At 57.0% G+C, this 19,554-nt stretch overlaps 1 protein-coding gene across 1 annotated transcript; it reads right to left on the reverse strand.

Annotated features, from left to right (window-relative positions):
* Nucleotides 1-277: 277 nt before the first annotated feature.
* Nucleotides 278-11,011, reverse strand: GSS (glutathione synthetase). The gene is made up of 12 exons (XM_040080274.1): nucleotides 10,883-11,011; nucleotides 9,625-9,770; nucleotides 8,316-8,391; nucleotides 7,238-7,377; nucleotides 7,005-7,121; nucleotides 6,791-6,871; nucleotides 6,435-6,512; nucleotides 4,285-4,351; nucleotides 3,495-3,689; nucleotides 3,057-3,138; nucleotides 2,526-2,715; nucleotides 278-1,876 (listed from the first exon to the last, which is right to left on the reverse strand). Exons 1-12 carry the CDS (start codon nucleotides 11,009-11,011, stop codon nucleotides 1,753-1,755), a joined length of 1,425 nt encoding a protein of 474 aa, XP_039936208.1. The 3' UTR covers nucleotides 278-1,752.
* Between the last annotated feature and the right edge of the window lie 8,543 nt (nucleotides 11,012-19,554).

Here is a 19,554-nt window from a genome sequence, read left to right on the forward strand (position 1 = left end):
CTGGGATTCACTGTGGCTGTCTGTGCTGGCTCCAGGGCTGCAGCCTGTGCCTCAAATTCTCCTTGATCTCCAGCCAGTGCTGCTCCAAGGCCTGTGGACAGCACAGGACAGTGTGACACCCAAGTGTCACCCACACCCTCATGCAGCACTGGTGCCAGGGCGCTGGGTGAGGCCCAGGGCTGTCAGCACAGCTCAGGGCTGCCTCACCTCCACCTGCGCCTGGTCCCTTTGCAGGCACAGCCATGCATCTCTCACACAAACCTGGCACAAACAACAGTCAGATTGCACATTCCTTTTAATCTCTGGTTTGGGGTAATCAATCCCCCAACAAAACACCCAGGAATCCCGGTTTCAGTCACACTTGAAGAATGGAACAGTTTCCCAAGTGACCAATTGGTGATTGATGCCGCAGCAGCAAAGAGCCAGCAGGGCTGTCACTCAGCACATCCATTCTGCAGGAATTCTGCCTTTGTGCTGCTTCTGTCGCTCAGCACATCCATTCTGCAGGAATTCTGCCTTTGTGCTGGTTCTGCCACTCAGCACATCCATTTTGCAGGAATTCTGCCTCTGTGCTGGTTCTGTGTAACTGACAGGGCTGGGCTGAGCCTGCCTGGGCTCTTCACTGCCAGAAAGGTGCAGCTTTTTAGGGCTGAGGAGGAAAGGGGGCTGGAGGAAGAGGCAGAAGACCTTGAGCAGGGCAGCCCACACTCCTCCACTGCTGTGCTGTTCCCACTGATCCATAAAAGCTGGAGAGAGCCACGTCTCCCCACCTGCTGGTGCTGGTCCCAGGTGCTTAGAGCTGGGGCTGTGCTGCCCAGCCTCCCCTGCAATTCCTTTGCTTCCTCACCACAGAGCTCCCAGTCTCAGCAGGACCATTCCCAAGGCTGGGGTTCCCTGACAGAAGATGCTCAGTGTTTGATTTGCACTGGCACAAACCCAGGGTGATTTGGGATTTATCAACACACTCAAGGCTCCAATTCACTGCTGCCTGGGGAGCTGCCTCCATCTCTGAGGGACTCATAACCAGCATGTGGAGAGCTGTTGGACAGGGCTGCAGGAGGCAGCGGGAGCCTGCCCTGCTGCCTGCCCTGCTGCCTGCCCTGTGTAGCACAGAGGCACTGTTTGGGACGAGCACCCAGTCCTATAAAACAGGAGCTGGGCAAAGCTAAAGCAAACAAGAGGCCCTTGGGCAAATTACCCCGGGCAGCTGTGCCTAGTGCAGGAACCCTGAGGATCCTCAGGCACAGGGGAAATAAAAATCAGGAGAGCAGCAGCATGGGAAGGAGGGCTGGAGGGACCATGGTGAGTGGAGCTGGGCTCTCCTCTTGAAGCTGGAGAGCACTGAGGCACTGGATGAAGATAAACGCTGATCCTTGCCCATCCACCTTTCTCCTCTCATTCCTTAGGCTGTGTATGTCTCCAGAAATCATACAGCATTCAAGGAGCTCAGAAGTGGGAGCAGCACAAAGGCCTGTTGTGGCACATTGACCCTTTGCCCTACAACCCCCTGCCCCCAGGCCAGGCCCAAGGGAACATCCAGAATGCCAGCTGGGCTGTGCCCAGGGCAAGGCCCCCTGAGCAGGCAGAGCAAGGGAATCCTTCCTGGAGGGGGAATCATCAAAGAAGCTGGGGCTGGCACCCGGGACCTTTGAGCCTCCAGCCCGTCGGACCTTGGCAAGCGCAGCCTAAGGAGAAATCCCTGGGGCAGATCAGCTCTTCAGGCAGCAGAGAGGAGGCTGAGGCTGGGGCTCCTCACACCAGGTAGGGCGTGTCCAGCACAGCCACCCCGGCCGCCACGCCGCCGTCCGCGTGCTCGATGGCCTTGGTGCGCAGGAGGTGACCGGCGGCCTGGTTCAGCACCAGCTCCTGGCCCTGCCTGCAAAGGAGAGGGAAACTGAGGCCCTGCAGAGCACGGAGCTGGGGGCTGGATGCACCTTCCCCGTCAGCACACAGGGCAGGGCAGAGCCCCGGGGCTAACCTCGGTGGCTGCACTGCCGTTCTGCAAATGGGCAGTGCCAGGGGCTGAACACTGCCAGAGCACCTTTGTTCCCAAAACTGTGTGAAAAGGACTTTCACTTATACCCTATGGAAATGTGGCCTAGGAGGGTTTTAAACAAAGCAAGCTCCTATTAGGGTTGAACAGGCTTTAGGCCTTCAGGTATTTCAAATATCACCAGGGCTTCAAAAAAGCCACACACATGGCTGCATCCAGAACCCAAGAAATGCTCCCAGAAATCAGGGATGAGACATCGATCCCAAGATCCCATTACACCACTAACTGCCAGCATGAGCCCTGTGGTTTTCCAAGAGCTTGTTTGGCAGCAGGTTCAGAGCAGCAGCTCAGCGTGTGCACACGTGCTCAGAGCTGCTGCCAGGGGCACACACTGAATGGTCACATCTATCCCCTGCACCTGCACGTCCCAGACATCTGTCCTGTGGCTGTGCTTGGGCAGCACAGAGGGCAAAATTCTCCAGCTCCATGTCAGGAGCAGGGAACTGCCCTGGAACAAAAGCACACTCCTCACCTGACATAGACACCAAAGATCCCGAGCTCGGAGATGCACTCGGACACTTGGAGGGGACTGTGAGCCCTCAGCAAGTAATTCAGTGCTGGCTGGGGTTTGATCTTGTCCATCAAGATGTAGGAGGTTCTCTCAGGGCTGTCTTTGATCTTCTCCAGAACCTCCCTGAGCTCTTCACCATAGAGGTTGTTTCCTGACAAACAAAACCAGCACATCAAGCCCTTCCAGGACAGCAGAAGCCTCTGGCCCCAGCTATGTGGCCCTGGCAGCTGAAATAACCCAGCCTTTGTCTCCCCAGGTGCTGCCTGGGCTCTCCACACTCTGCACCAGGGCCTTGGGATCTCCTCCAGGAGCAGCACTGCCTCAGTGGCAGCACTAGTCCCCAGGGCTAGGAGCAGCCACAAGCCACCCTTTATCTCTCAGCACAGGACCAGGAGCTGGCACAGAGCCACTGCCTGTCCCAAAACCAGCACAAACCACAAGTGAACCCCCAGGGGCCCAGCCCGGCTCACACCTCCACAGCCCAGCTCCTACCTCCACCTTCACGCTGAGGCTTCAGCACAAAGCGGTCAGGGTCAGCGATGGCTGTGGCAGCTATTCTGTCACCCTCTTCACCCTGGCAGGGAAGGATGGAAAAAGGTGGACATCAGGAATAATTTCTTCATGGACAGGGTGGTTTCACACTGGAATGAGCTGGAGTCACCACTCCTGGCGGTGTTCACGGAATGATGGGAGACAGCACTCTAATTGATAATGTGGTGTTTGCTCAAAGGTTGGACTCAACGATCTTGGAGGGTTTTTCCAACCTAAATGATTCTGCAAACAGCAAAGCATCAGGGAGCAGCAGGAGCTCCTCAGCAGATCCCTCTGAGCAGAGGCATCAACAGATTCCCCAAGGACCACAACAAAGCCCTCTCTCCTCAAGCACAGAGCCCAAGTGTGCACGTCCATCCCTGCTCCAGCCCCGCTCACCTCGTCCAGGGAGTAGAGTCCTGCAAAGGTGGCTCTTATCCGAGCGACGGCCTCGGGGCGGCCTGGCAGCAGCTTCTCCAGCGTGCCCGGCCGGCTGAGCTCCTGCTGCACCTTCTTGGTGCCCGCCAGCTGCGTGGCAATGTCGGGGCACTTCACCGCCCGGGACCTCTCCAGCAGCAGCCGCGCCTCCCAGTTCTGAGGCAGCGAAGGAGCAACCACCCCGCGAGGAAAAAACACACACAAAAGGTTTGCTCTGCTCTTTTCTGTGCAGTTATCGACATATGGTTTGTCTCCTCCCTGCCTGCTGGCAGGGACAGGGGGTGGGAGTAGCACTCCAGAGAAAAGCAGACGTGAATTTCCTGCCACCTCTGGGAGCAGCACAGTCAAATGAATCCACTGTGCGCTCCTTCCCCAGCTTGTCCAGTGCTGCCACCTCGAGACACCAGCAAGATCTGCTCCGTGCTATCACTACCTGCAGCCTGACCGTGCTAAGAGAGCCCAGAGTCATCTGTAGACCAAGTCTGAAGCCTTCCAGCAGGCGCTTACCTGTGTTAACCCCTATTGTACAGAAGCAATTCAGGGCTGCGCTAAGGGATCATCCCCTGGGGAAGAAAGCCACCCATTTTTCTTACTGCAGGGTCACCCATCTGCTGTTCTCTGGAGTGTAGTTTCCCAATGCTCTCAGCCACAGGGGGCAGGACTGACCTCACAGGGTAGCTGCCCCGGGATTATTCTGAGCTCCCTGGGCAGTGCCCAGCTGGGTTTCTGGGGCAGGGAGGTGGGTACTGACCTGTTGGTCATAGACCTCGGGCACATAGCCCTCTCTGTAGTACACCACTGCAACCTCCTGGCCGTCCCTGGAATGGAAACCAGAAGAGCTCACAGAACCAGGCCAGGTCCTGCCCCATCCCAGCACCAAGGGGGGATCACAGCCCCTTCCCCATCCCAGCACCAAGGGGGGATCACAGCCCCCTGCCCCATCCCAGCACCAAGGGGGGATCACAGCCCCTTCCCCATCCCAGCACCAAGGGGGGATCACAGCCCCTGCCCCATCCCAGCACCAAGGGGGGATCACAGCCCCCTGCCCCATCCCAGCACCAAGAGAGGATCACAGCCCCCTGCCCCATCCCAGCACCAAGGGGGATCACAGCCCCTGCCCCATCCCAGCACCAAGAGAGGATCACAGCCCCAGCCCCTTCCCAGCACCAAGGGGGGATCACAGCCCCTGCCCCATCCCAGCACCAAGGGGGGATCACAGCCCCTGCCCCATCCCAGCACCAAGAGGGGATCACAGCCCCAGCCCCATCCCAGCACCAAGGGGGGATCACAGCCTCATCCCAGCACCAAGGGGGATCACAGCCCCTGCCCCATCCCAGCACCAAGAGGGGATCACAGCCCCAGCCCCTTCCCAGCACCAAGGGGGGATCACAGCCCCTGCCCCATCCCAGCACCACGGGGGATCACAGCCCCTGCCCCATCCCCTTGGCCTTCCTGTTCCTGCCTGGCTCTGCCAGAGCAAGCTGAACACTGCAAGTCCTGGCTCCTGTCCATGGAACCACAGCTTGGCCTGTCCCAAGACACTGGGAGCTGACACCCGGCCTCCGCTTTAACCAAAGGCTCAACAATTCTGACATCCAGCTCAGCAGAGAGGTAAGCACCTCATTTTTAACGGCTTTTACCCCATGCTAGCCTGGAGGACTCAGCCTGGAGAAAAGGAGGCTCAGGGGGAACCTTGTGGCTCTGCACAACTCCTGACAGGAGGGGACAGCCGGGGGGGGGGGGTCGGGCTCTGGGAACAGGGAACAGGGACAGGAGGAGAGGGAACGGCCTCGAGTTGCACCACAGGAGGTTTAGATGGGATATTAGGGAAAATCTCCTCACTGAAGGGGTGATCAAGCACTAAGATAGGTGGCAGAGGGCAGTGGAGGGACTTGAAGATGTGAGGCTGTGGCACTTGGGGAAATGTTCAGTGGTGCTGGGTTACAGGTTGGACTCGATCTCAGAGGTCTTTTCCAACCCTAACAACTCTGTGATTCTTGAAGCTGAAGGGAACAGGGCTCTCCTGTGGCAATTCCAGGTAGGACATCAACTCAACAACCTGAGAGGCACCAAACCACCCTGCCAGGGCTGGGCTGGGCACAGCTGTGGCACCACACGCCCAAGCTTTGGCCTCAAAACCGTGCACTTGGTCTGGGAGCTGCTGGCAGGCAGATGGGAGGCATCCAGCAGTGACAGGGAGGATGCTCAAGAGGAAGCACAAGGGATACAGTTTCCCCTCAACTACCCAGCCATGACAAATACATTAATTAAACACAGCCCTGACCCCAAAGGTCGAACCACGGAAACATCAGCCTCACTACAGAAAAAATCACTGTCCTGAAACCACCTCTTCCCCACGGTTCATACAGCTCCCAGCACATTACCTGGAAATAGGACAAACGTCACGCTTGGGACCAACTGGGAGGCTGTGATCCTCCCATCCTGGTCTCCACAGGGAGCGGGCAAGAGGCTGAGGGAGTTCAAACCCAAGAGATCCCCAAAGGACATGGAATGCTTCCTCCTGCAGCACTAACAGCTCAGCCCAGCTCCCACTGGCAGAGCAGCACGTGAACAGTAAACAGGAAATGGCTCTGTGGAAGCCTCTCAAATAGCCAGGGCTGTTCAGAGCAGACCTTTGTGGAGGAGGTAAAGATCCCACAGAGCAATGAAGGCTGAAGCCTGAAGGAGGGAGATTATGATTGCAGCTGTAAGGGACCGATGTGTGTCTGCAAAATCTCACTGCTGTGAACACAAAACCACCTCAGCTCCAGGAGGAAGCAGCAGCCTGGAGCACGGAAGAGAACTGCTTCCTCAGACAGTCCCCAGGTACACGCAGCTCTGGCTGCAAGCTCCCAGTGGCAGCGAGAGGCGGCGGGAATGCGCACCTTGGCTCATACTCACATATACAGCCTCCTGCTGGCATCCAGGGAGCCCTGCTCAAACACATCCCGGAACCGCTTCCGGACCACGCGGATATTCCTGCCGAGAGCAGTGTGAGAGTCACCAGGCTGGCCACAGCTATCTCAGCTGCAGATCACGGGTGGAATCGCTGGCTGCAGCGAGGAGGGTCTGTAGGTTCCTTCACAAATAGCCTCAGGCTTTGTGCTATGGAGTCAGAGAAACCCTACAGCCCCAAAATCTCCTTGTTTAGGAACCCATCCTACGTCTCCTATGATCTGCCAGCACTTGCTCAGCTTTCCATACCAGAAACTGAACCATCTCCCTCCTTTCCCATCCCAGGAAAATTCAAACTTTACCTGCTCCAAAGCTCATTTTCTACACAACGCTGATCAAAAATATTCCTCTGGACTTCCTCCACCAGAAACATCACCACAGCCCTGGAAGAGATACCAAGGACTTCATTAAACCCATAAACACTCCACATGCTCCTAGCTGGATCACCAGCTTTCCATCTCTGTGATTCAGGCTCCCTGCACTGCTCTTGTTCGTGTTCTCCTCCGCTGCCCTTACCTTTGGGACCCGTAGAGCTCCCAGGCTTTGGCAATTCCCAAGGCCAGCCTCTTCGCTGGGTTGTTGGGCAGCAGGTGTGATGCCTCCTCAGTCTTTCCCAGCACTTTCAACACCAACCTGCGGAACACAAATGCTGTAAATGCCATGTCCACGCCCAGCTGCACCAAGGGAGCAGCCTGGAGAGCACAGGGGCCATGTAGTGCAGCTGCTGCAGTGCCAGAGGCGTTCCTTACCTGTGCACGTCGGCGGTGCGGGAGGTGAGCCCCCCGAAGCTGGCAGCAATGGTGTTTATTTCTATCTGCCTCAGAGCTGCTGTGCCATCCAGCCCACAGTCAAACATGTAATCCGAGCGGTTGATGCCCAAAAACACAGTCTGGAACACAGGGAGGGGAGCTGGGGTCTCCTGTTGCCTTTAACTGCAAATCCTTCGATGATCTTGCTTTAAAATCCTCCCAGGGCAGATCCAGTCAGAGAATCCCAGAATGGTTTGGGTTGGAAGGGACTTAAAAGACCACCTCATCCCAGCCCCTGCAGTGGGCAGGGACACCTTCCACTAGACCAAACTGCTCCAAGCCCTGTCCAACCTAGACTTGAATATGTTCAGGGATGGGACAGCCACAGCTTCTCTAGGCAACCCGTGCCAGCACCTCACCACCTGCACAGTAAATTTCCTAATATCTCATCTAAACCTATCCAGTGTCAGTCTGAAGCCATTCCCTCTTGTCCTGTTTGTCTGATACAAACTGCAGGTCTCACACCTGGGTGCTCTGCCCCCTGCTCAGGGCCCACAGCCCTCTCAGAGCTCCAGAGGAGTTCCCAACACTCCTGAGAGTAAAGGAGCTTCTGCAGGGATGGCCTGGCTGGTGCAGGTCCCAACAGGACACAGGCCCTGCTCCAGAGGAGTTCCCAACACTCCTGAGAGTAAAGGAGCTTCTGCAGGGATGGCCTGGCTGGTGCAGGTCCCAACAGGACACAGGCCCTGCTCCAGAGGAGTTCCCAACACTCCTGAGAGTAAAGGAGCTTCTGCAGGGATGGCCTGGCTGGTGCAGGTCCCAACAGGACACAGGGCCCTGCACACTCTGAGGCTCCACAGGGCAAAGACAAACCACACAAAATTCTCCCTCTCCAGGCCAGACTGTTTCCAGCAGCACCAGCCAAAGAGCTCAGCTGTTGCACAGGGCAAGGGCTGTGACAAGATATTGCAGCGCAGGGAGTGACCAGCCTGGGACAGCTCAGTGCCAAAGCTTGGAGCCAGGCATCCCCACCACAATGCCAAGGGGCACAGACCGCTGGGATCCCCTGCCAAGGTACCTGAGCCAAGCCTTCCTCCAAAACCTGCATGTAGATTCTGAAGAGCCGAGCCGTGAAGTCGTCTACCTTGATAGTGCTAGAGAGAAACACAGACCACATCAGCCCCCTGCTGCTGTCACAGAGGAACAAGAAAATTAACTCTCCTGCAGAAAAAGCCTTTTCTTCTGGAGAAGGGGCATTCTCCAGCACAAAGAGCAGGGCTAGGGCTCAACCAAGTGCTGTAGCACCTCCCCATGAATGCTCAGTGCAAAACCACAACACACAGTTTGCCAAGCACAGCCACTCCACAAAAGGCCCTCCTGTGCAGAGGTGACTCACTGGCAGGGCAGAGATGGGACAAGTAAAGGCAAAGAAATGCAGCAGAATTCTGCAGGTTCATGGAAGAAACCACAGGTCTCTCTGTGCCTGCACACACAGTTCAGAGAAGCTTCACAAGCTTCATCCAATCCCCCTGTCCTGTCAGGCTCCAAATCCCACACACTGCGGCCCTGCTAGAGTAGATCTGGCTTTTCCTCAGGGCCCCAAATCCCTGAGCAGCACCTCCAGGGAGCTGCCCTGGCACAGGGCAGGCACCTGAGCACACACAAGCCCCAGGTGCTGCATTCTTTAAGCACAGGTGAAAACACGTCCCCACAAGCTCTGGCTGCAGCCAGCTCTGGAACAGGCACAAGCATTGGAACAGCTCCAAGAAGTCAGGCTTTAACAAAACAAAAGGATGCTGGAAAACAGCCTCCTCTGTTCTGTTCCAGTGCCAGAGGCAGCAGCACGTGCACAGGCAGCACAGAACGGGCAGTGGGAAGAGGAATCTGCGGAAGCATCAAATTATGAGCGACCGAGTCAGGGATGGTCACTCGAGCCCAGGGCAACAGCCACAGATAAACTCAGCAGAACCAGAGCTGGACAGTCCTCCTGCACCCAGAGCTTGTGGCTGGGAAAGAGGGGACAGGGGTGGCTGATGGAGGGTGTGGAAACAGAACAGATACCTCCTTTCCATCACTGCTGCAGCAGAGCTGGTGGTTACTGGACAGACACAGGCAGATGCAGAATAAGACTAAAAGAGACTCCTAAATCCAGGACTCAAAGACTACAGTGATTTGCATTAAAGGCCCAGGGACCAAAAAGCTCACAAGTATGAATTCACAAGCAGAAAAAGTGGCAAAGTTGAAGATCATAGCAGGGAACCACATCTTGGCCAGATGTCCCATTTTCTGGGGTCCAAGAAGACCTCAAAAAGGTAGGGATGCCAGAAGGGTGATAAAGGCTTTACATTTAAAATATTTCATTAAAATGAAACACGTAAAAACATTACCTGGCCAGAGTTTGCTCCAGGAATTCTTTGTTTTGGCTGATGGCATCCACCAGCAGGTTAAAATCCTGCTGCACAGCATAGGCCTGCTCAAACAAGTCCTGTGGCACCGCGGAGGGGAGCAGCGTGAAGGGCGCGTAATTCACCACCTGCGAGCAGGGATGCAGCACAGCAGTCACGTCTGGGCAGCTGAAGGGGAGCTCAGGAGCTGCCTCTTCTGCTTATCTGAAGCCCTGCTGGGCAGACACATGGCCCTGATCCTGCTGATTCCAAACTTTTGAGGGTTCTGCTTTACGAACCACCCACAGGGAACTGCTGCTGCAGCGCCTGGGCTGTGCTGACTGCCCCCTCCGGCTCCACGTGAACTGGACAGCACTGTCTCCACAACTCCTCAGGGGCAGAGAAATGGTTAAATTGCCAGTCCTGGGTTCTGGCTGTCAGTTACTTCCTTTGATCCTTGATCAGCGACTCCAGAGCCAAGGCTCAGCCCACATCTTAGGCAAGGGTTCACCCTCGAAAGTCCACATATTACACCACAGAAAAGTTTCCAGTTCACATGGATTTTTATATGAAACAAGTGACACTGGCTGTTTGGCCTCTCCTCCCAGGCTCTCTCTTCCTCTCACCCTTTGAGATCACTCAGAGCCCTGACCTGACATCAAGGAGCAGTGCTGTGGTGAAGACCTCCCTCCCTGTACCTCTGCCAGCTGCCTGCTTGCCCCCAGGCTCCTCAGGGACCCTTCCCCAATGGTGCCCCAGTCCTCCTGCACAGAGGTATTTCTTCCTCTGAGACCCCTCACGGCATTCTGCTCCAACAGGCTGAGCCTCCCACCCCAGCCATCCACCAGGGACTGCCCAGGGGCAAATGCCACACATCAGCCACCTCCACCCCTGTCACCTCACCCCATGTATAGGACAAAGGCTGACTGTAGCTGGGAACATGCCAAAAGCAGAGGCCCCTCCGTGAGACTCTCCTCTGGTTCAAAGGTTCATATGGCTGGTGAGAGGCTGGGAAAGCGATTAACTCCCTGCACCACAACAGTCAACATCCTAAGCCTTCCCAGATCTATCCCTCTCCTTGCAAAAGGCAATCCGTATGGCAGGGCTGACCCTCGGGGAGCCGCGCTCATCATCGGGATGGGCTGTGATCCGCAGCCCCAAGCGAAGGGACAGCGAAGGCTGCTCCTCGAGGAGCCGCTCCTTGCGAAGGGCTCAGGGACCCCCGGCACGGCAGCGGCTCCTCCCGGCGCTGCACACTCACATCCGAGGCGTGCGGCTGCTCCCCGGTCCGCATCAGCACCCCCGCCAGCAGCGCCGCGTCCACCGCCACCGCCGCCGCCTCCCGCACGGCCGCCGCGTCCCGCAACACGTCCTGCCAGGCCGCGGCCATGGCAGCGCTGCGGGCACAGCACAGCGCGGGTCACCGCCCGCCCCACACCCGACCCCCGGCCCCGCCTGTGCCCACACCCTGTGCCCTGATCCCGGCCCTGCTTGTGCCCACACCCCGTGTCCTGATCCCGGCCCTGCCTGTGCCCACACCCCGTGTCCTGATCCCGGCCCTGCCTGTGCCCAGACCCTGTGCCCTCACCCCCGGCCCCGCCTGTGCTCAGCCCCTGTGCCCTGATCCCGGCCCCTGCCTGTGCCCACACCCCGTGTCCTGATCCCCGGTCCCGCCTGTGCCCAGCCCCCGTGCTCTGACCCCCGGCTCCTGGATGTCCCCCAACCCCTGTGCCCTGATTCCCAGCCCTGCCTGTGCCCAGCCCCTGTGCCCTGATCCCGGCCCTGCCTGTGCCCACACCCCGTGTCCTGATCCCGGTCCTGCCTGCGCCCAGACCCTGTGCCCTCACCCCCGGCCCTGCCTGTGCCCAAACCCTGTGCCCTGATCCCGGCCCTGCCTGTGCCCACACCCCATGTCCTGATCCCCGGCCCTGCCTGTGCTCAGCCCATGTGCCCTCACCCCTGCTCCCTATCCCCAGCCCCTGTACCCTCACCCCCGGCCCCTGGATGTCCCCCAGCCCCCGTGTCCTGATCCGCGGCCCTGCCTGTGCCCAGCCCCTGTGCCCTCACGCCTGCTCTCTATCCCCAGCCCCTGTACCCTCACCCCCGGCCCCTGTGTCCTGATCCGCGGCCCTGCCTATGCCCAGCCCCTGTGCCCTGACCCCCGCTCCCTCTCCCCTTGCCAGGCCCCGGTCCCCACACCATCAGCGCGCCCTGACCCCCGACCCTGCCCCGCGACCCCCGGCCCGTTCCCGGCCCCCGCTTCCTGAGCCCCAGCCCTCGGCACATCGCTGCCCGCTGACCCCCGAGCCCTCTGCCCCTCTCCGGCCCCCAGGCCCTCACTCACCCACGACCCCGGGCCCTCTCGGACTCCCGGTCCCCGACCCTTCGCCCTCTCCGACGCTACCTGTCCCTCGGCGGTCATCAGACCGCCACCGACCCCGTTCCACCCAGACACCCCCGCTCCCTCCCGGCCCCCAGCCCCGCACTGACCCCCGTTCCCCGGTCTGTCCCGGCAGCCCCGGTTCCGCCGCCCGGACCCGCTCCGGCCGCTCGCTGCGGGTGCTGCGGACCGCCTCGTGATTGGACGGGCCGCGCCCCTCGCCCCGCCCCTCGGGCAGATTGACAGCTCAATGAACCAATCAGCACGGGCAAAGAGCCCCTCGTGTGCGAGGCCGCCCACCGGGGGCGGGACGGGGAGGAGCCGCGCCGGGAGCGCACTGCGCGCATGCGCCGGGCTGTGTTACGGGATTGTGACGTCATATCGCGACAGCAGGATGGCGATGAGGGTGCGGGCCTGCTCGCCCGTGTCTGGGGCTGTCAGGGCCTGAATTGCGGCCGCTGCATGCGGGGCTGCTCGGGGCCGGAGCTGCTGGGAGCGCAGAGCGGTGGAAGTGGCGGGCGCAGTGCTCGGCGAGTCCCTTTCCCCCCTCAGCGATCCGGTCGTTCGGTGGGAACGCCCACCCTGCCGGAGCTGCGTTACCTACCGCCCTCCCGGGGCTGAAATTCACCCCTGGCAGGCAGCGGAAGAGAGCGGAGAGGCGCATCTGCCTTGGGAAGTGAAAGGATTTTGAAATATCTTTCATGTTTTCCGTTTCTTGCCCTCTTGCTCAGCCAGGTGCCTTCGGTGCGCTGCTGGCAGGCCGGGAAGGGGCCGGCCGAGGGTACCTGCATGCGGCCCCATCCCTGATGTCCCCTGGAGTTCCCATGGAGCTGCTGAGTGCCCCCGAGTGTCCCCAGAGGATGTCCCTGGCCGTGTGCCGGGCAGGGTTCTCACTGCTCCCACGTTCTCAGCAGTGTCTGGGGTGCCCTGAGGCACAGTTTAAACTGTGACTGTGGATTTGTGCTCCCTGTGACGCTGTTCTTCAGGGGACAGGGTTGCGCTCTGCCCTGGTGTCACACAGAACCAAGGCTGGGGCTCTCATCCTCACCTGGGGATGCCTGGGAAAGAGCAGATCTCAGAACACTTTCATGTGCTTATAGGACATTCATTTCCCAGCTACAGGGCTTGAAATGACAGTGTGGGAAATCGAGGGGTTCATTTTTCTATTAGGAACGAGCAAAATTTAGATGTAAATAAATCAAACCCAAGCAGGTCCTTTCTGGGTTTTTTTGTTTCAATGTACAAAGGAACTGTCAGTCCTAACTTTGTCTGCCCTCTGAATAAGTGCAATGAAATGGAATAACCCTGTGTTGGTACCTCCAACACAACAGTGTAAAGAAAAAAACTAAAAAACAAACCCAAGATTTGTTGTCATCACAAGGCAAACATTTGTGTATCCACTGAAATAACACAATGACTTGTGCATTTTCACAATTCATTTAGGACAGAGCTGTGCAGCTCCAACGAAAGCAGCAGGGCTGGAGTTTGTTTGTGACCTGTGCTAGGAATGTTTGAAGCCATGGATGGCTGGTGAGGAGATGGGGTGTAATGCTCATGTGCAGTCAAGAGAGCAGGAGCTGGACACCAGCCTCACATCTGCATCCCAACAGGAGCCAGCCCTGGCACTGGCAGCCCAGAAACCCGCCATGGTGTGCCAGGCTCACCCCACAGCCTGGGCAGCGAGGGGACCCTGCCTCTCTGCTCCCCTCTCAGCACAGCCAGGGCAGCCTGCAGCTCTGGGGTCACAACAGGAGAAGGACACGGAGCTGTTGGAGCTCCAGAGGACACAAAGTTCCTGAGGGGAACTTAGCTATGGGGAGAGGCTGAGAAATTGGGGCTGTTGAGGCTGGAGAAGAGGAGGTTGTGAGGAGACCTCCCAGCACCTTCCCAGAGTGTGAAGGGGCTACAGGGAAAAGGGAGAGGACTCTTTGTCAGGAGCTGCAGTGACAGGACAAGGGGGAATGGGATCAAACTGAAAGAGAGTAGGTTTAGATTTGATGATGAGAGGAAATTGTTCACTGTGAGGGTGTTGGACCCTGGCACAGGTTGTGCAGGGAGGCTGTGGATGCCCCGTCCCTGGGAACATTCAAGGCCAGCTTCAGTGGGGCCCTGAGCAACCTGGTCTGGTGGAATGTTGTTCAGGTTGGAACGAGATGATCTTTAGGGTCCTTCCAAGTGAAATCATTCAAGGATTTGGTCATTCTATGATCCCTATCCACCACTGTGGAGTGGCCCTGGAATTCTAGTGATACCACAGCTCCCAGAGTGTTCCAGATGGCACTGCCAGGAGCTGGAAATCAGCAGAGCACACACTTCACCTGCTACCAGTGGTCACTTGTTACCTGCTCCCTGATATGTCCGTCAGTTCTGAGCCGTTCCTGCTGTCGGGATTTTTCCTGCTGCCTGGATCTCAGCACCAATCCCAGCAGGACGTGCACTCCTGTCCCAGTGAAGGTGCAGTGCCGTTCCAGGGAGGGGGCACCCCCCGACTGCCTGGGCACGCTGGAGCCCTATGGGGACAGTGTGGGGCAGGGCACTGTGAGGTTGTGCTGGCTGATGCAAATAGACAGAGATCAAGAAGAGGAGATGGAAGTGGATGTGGTGGTAGATGCTGAAGAAATGATGGAGGTGGATGTTGAAGAGTTTGTCAAGGAGCTGGAGGTCGATATGGAGGATGACACTGAGGAGATGGAAATGGATGAACAAGTTGAGGAGCCCATTTTCCTGAGATGAGGATGGAGCCCTGCCAGGACAGGCAGGTGCTGGCCATGCTCTGCCCACAGGCAGAGTGGGTCCTCTGCAGCCAGGCTGGGGCTGGGCTGGGTGGCCCTGCTCAGGGACACGGTACCCCAAGGAGGACCTGGATTTTGGCAGCATAAAGGACCACCCCTGGCCTGCCCTGTGCTTGCTTTGGGCCACACAAGCTCTGTCCCAGCACCTGGGGCGTGGCTCCCAGCTCCAGCTGGACTCCGTGCTGGTGGCAGAGTGCCGCTGTGCCAGCGTGCGCCAGCCTGGGGCACAGGGAAAAGCCCTAAGGGCCGGGCTGGAGTGGCCATGCAGCTTCCTTCTCTTCCAGAACTGATGGAGATGCTGGCTGTGGAAATCTTTGTTTTGTACGTATGTTTAATAAGTTATTCTTTGATAGTTTCCTGTAAATATGTTACAAATGTTGTTATTTCATGGAGCCTTCTGTGAATATGTTTTGAAGGATGTTATTTCATTGGACCTTATGTAAATACATTTTGAAGATTGTTATTTCTTAGACCCTTCTGTAAATATGTTCTGTAGATTGTTGTTATAATGATTCTTATGTAAATAAGTTTATTGTTTTTACTGGTCTTCTCTAAATAAATTGTTTTTGGTTTTGGTTGTTGTTGTTGTTTTTTGTCTGCTCTACTAGCAGGGATTAGCTCAGACATTTCCCACTGTCAGGGAGGTGTCTAGTCTCTAACCCAATCTCCTGCTCCCAGTGGGAGCATCCCTAGAACAAGAACTGAGCAGCCACGGCTTTATTTAGCTGCACCTTGAGAATCTCCAAGGATGGAGAGCTCCCAATCCCCTGGGTGACCCTGTCCCAAAGCTATAGGATGTGTCACTTGCCTGCCTGTGAGTCCTTTCCTCACCTGACCACTGGCTTGCTGGTGACTTTAACCTGTGCATCAGTGTCCCAGCTGTCCTAAGAGCTGCTGTCAGGCAGCAGCAAAAGCAGCACCAAGTCTGTCACTGCACCAGTGCTAAACCCCACAGCACCAGTGCTAAACCCCACAGAAAACCCTTTACCCCAGAACTGTCTGTACAGGAGGGTTCCTAACCTGCAGAGAGGCTGTGGGTGGGTTAGGGTAACACCCTGGGGCACCAAGGGGAAATCCCTGGGAGTGGCATGCACGAAGAAGAGGATGAAAAGGCCGCCCTGGCCCTGGGATGTGCCTCCAGCAAGCTGGAGAGTGCCTGTTGTTACACTGGCTTTGGTCACCCTCCACAGAGAGTTCATCACCGTTGGACATGGCTGGCTCTTTATCCTTTATCCATTTTGAGCCTTTTAGCTCTGTTCTTGTGAAGAAATGAAGCTCTGTAGTTGCAGCTCTCCTGGGAGCTTGGAGCAGAGCCATAAAGATCTCCAAGGGCTGGAGCCCCTCTGCTCTGAGCCAGGCTGGGACAGCTGGGGGTGTTCAGACTGGAAAGGAGAAAGCTCTAGAGAGACCTCAGAGCCCCTTCCAGGGCCTAAAGGGGCTCCAGGAGAGCTGGAGAGGGACTTTGGACAAGGTTCTGGAGTGACAAAACCAGAGGAATGGCTTCCCACTGCCAGAGGGCAGGGTTGGATGGAATATTGGGAGGAAATTCTGCTCTGTGAGGGTTTAGAGGCCCTGGCACAGGGTGCCCAGAGAAGCTGTGGCTGCCCCTGGATCCCTGGCAGTGTTCCAGGCCAGATTGGATGGGGCTTGGAGCAACCTGGTCTAATGGAAGGGACATGGACATGGACATGGACATGGACATGGACATGGATATGGAAGTGTCAGGGATATGGAATGAGATGAACTTTGAGGTCCCTCCCAATCCAAACCATTGTGTGATTCTATAAACACCCACCCTCTTTGTTTTCTGGGCACAGGAATCCTACTCCTTCTTTTTCCTCCCTGCTGCCCCATCTGTCAGTAACTGGATTCACACCTTAATACAGATCCAGGCTGTGAATTTGGCAACTGGTAATGCAGTCTTATCTCACTGGAAAACTGCCCTGGGCCAGGATCCAGCTCAGACCCCTCCAGAAGTGAGGAAAATATTTTCATAAGGGTGCAGAAGGACAAAGTTTTCTCAAACAGAAGCATTTCCCTTCCCAATCCTCAGTCCTGTTTGGGGTCCTGTGTCTCCCCTGCGTGATGTCCCCTACCTCTGAGAAAGGGCATAAAAAGCTTCAGTTCCTGAGTAAAACTTTGCAAAAAAAGTCCAAGTTCATTGCAAAAAGCTGGGGAAAAAAAGCTCTGCCCTTTCCTTGGGAGTTCCTGGAATGAAGGTACCCTGTTCCGAATAGAAGTATTTTATAGAGAGCTGTGATTTGCCTTTTCCGTCTGTTTTCCCAATTCACTCTGGAATATGAGATCCTTTTTCAGAGTAATCCAGTAGCCCGGGGAGGATTTGTACGTGCAGATTGCTCCTAATCTCTGCTACAGGGTCAGAGACCTGCAACGCAGCTCAGAGGAGGCTGAATCATAAAAAAATATGGCAGACACGGTAAGTATTTGGCATGTTCCATGCAACAAAAGATGAACAACAGCAACTGGGCCATTATCTTTATTAGAGCCAAAAATAGAGCCTCGCAGAGTTTAAAGAAAAGCATTGTGTATTTGTAAACCTCTCCCTGTTAAAGAGCCTTCAAAGATGGGCTTTATGGCTTTGGGCCGTCGCATCCCCTTTCAAAGGCTGCCCTGCGCTCAGACAATTGAAACTCGAGACAGCATCAGGCACAACGGGCTGGGGGGAGTGAATAGCTGTGCCGTGACCCTGCTCTCCTCACTCAGCCGAGCCGGAGAGGGAACGGGAGTTCGGCAGCAGGTACATCCCGCGGGCAGCCGCATCCCGCGCCCGGGATGCCCAGGGCACATCCCGGCCCCCGCAGGCGGGCAGGGCACCGAGGGCACGGCAGAGCCAGCAGAGAGGCAGCAGCTCGCTCGTCCACAGCCGGGCACGGCCGTTCCACGCCCTGCGGCTGCCGGGGGTGCAGAGCTGGGCGCTCGCTGCCCCTCCACGCCTCCAGGAGCTGCTCATCACTCACACCCTCTCTTCCCCGCTACCCTATAATGAGGGGGAAAACCCAAATCCCCTTTCGGTTCTCCTTTGCATTTCCAGGTGCAGAGAACCCTATTTAGCCCAGTGTGAGGCTTTGGGCAGCTCTGTTTTACCTGAGGATATTTGGGCACCAAGGCAGAAGCCGGTGTTTGCAATAGAGCAGCCCCAAAGCCACGGCAGGAGGAGATGATGGATGCCCAGCACCAGACCCATAAAGACAGAACAACAGGGTTATTTTCATGGAAGAGATTCAGAGGTCTTCTCGGAGAGCCAAATCTCTTGCTGGCCCATCGTGCACAGGAAAAACAAGACAGCTCTGGACCCCGGGCTTCCCTGCGGTATAAGCACCAGCCTCAACTGGGGTGTGACACAAATCTATTGTCTCTAAGACTGCATTTCGATGCAAAACGCTCTGGCACAGCCAGCAATCCTCCTCTCCCCCACGTGCGGCTATTGTTTGAAGTGCAGAACAATTGAAGGGTGCTCTCATGGGCTAAAGATAGAACGGCAGCTGGTGCTGTCCTTTTCCCTGTAACCGAGAATAAAACAATGCCCGAGTATTGTCTGCATTGCTGGAGCGGTGACATCGGACTCTGCCAAGGGAGCATCTAAAAGATCAATGAAACCCGGGTTTATTTATAAGCGGGTAGTGTCATTTCTTCCCCAAAGTAATTTCACTTCCTTGGCTTTTCCACCTGACCCTTCTGTGCCGTGAAGTGGCCGTGGAGTGAAGGATAAATATCCCGAGCCTGGCTGCCAGAGGGGCAGCAGGACCGGGGGCAGTGAGAGGAGCTGCCGTGCCAGGCTGCACCTTTGCTTCCCGAGCTGTGCCCAGGCACCAGGGCGGGGACCAGCCTGGGAGGAGGATGCCCTTCTGCCGGCAGGGAGCAGCTCCGGGCAGGCACAGCCCCAGCGCTGGAGTGCAGGGACCCAGCAGCAGCTGGGCCTGGGAGCCGATCGCCACCAGCACTTATTCCTCGGGGAGCTTTTATAACATCCCGAGCTGGAAGGGACACACTGGGTTCATCAAAGCCCAGCTCCTGTCCCTGCACAGACACCCCAACAACCCCACCCTGGGCATCCCTGGCAGCGCTGTCCAAAGGCTCCTGGAGCTCTGGCAGCCTCGGGGCCGTGCCCATTCCCTGGGGAGCCTGGGCACTGCCAGCACCCTCTGGGGAAGAACCTTTCCCTGATACCCAGCCTGACCCTACCCTGACACAGCTCCAGCTGTTCCCTCGCTCCTGTCCCTGTCACACGGAGCAGAGATCAGAGCCTGTCCCTCTGCTGCCCCTCAGGAGGGAATACAGATTTCTAGGGAGGGTTATTTCACTTACCAGCCACCAAGCAGGTGGGAGCACAGACTCTGTGTGTGTGTGTGTGTGTCCAGCTCAGCTGCTCTGCTGCGGTGCTCAGAGAAACCCCGAGCCCAAAAGCCATGGGACAGAGCCTTGTTTAGGGACAGGGGAGGGTTTGTAGGGGAAAGCTGCTGCCTGCAGTCCAGACTAGAGACTGGATACTTGGAACCAGACATTTGCTGCAGTTTTGACACAGAAAAGTCCATCTTGGCTGATGAACCATAGTGAGGTGAGAAGTTCTCCTGTCGTGGTGTGAGGATATGCAGGAATATTCCTCCCTCCTGGGTCTTGACCAAGGTCCAAGCTGAGCAGATCCCATAAAGAGCTCCCTGTTGTCACTGCACTTTGAACAACTGTCCCCTGGCATGAGATGGACTGAGCTCGATGTCGTGTGAGGGTTGATGACCCAGAGCT

Source organism: Hirundo rustica, chromosome 16 (genome assembly GCF_015227805.2).
Source record: "Hirundo rustica isolate bHirRus1 chromosome 16, bHirRus1.pri.v3, whole genome shotgun sequence".
Classification (NCBI taxonomy): Eukaryota; Metazoa; Chordata; class Aves; order Passeriformes; family Hirundinidae; genus Hirundo; species Hirundo rustica.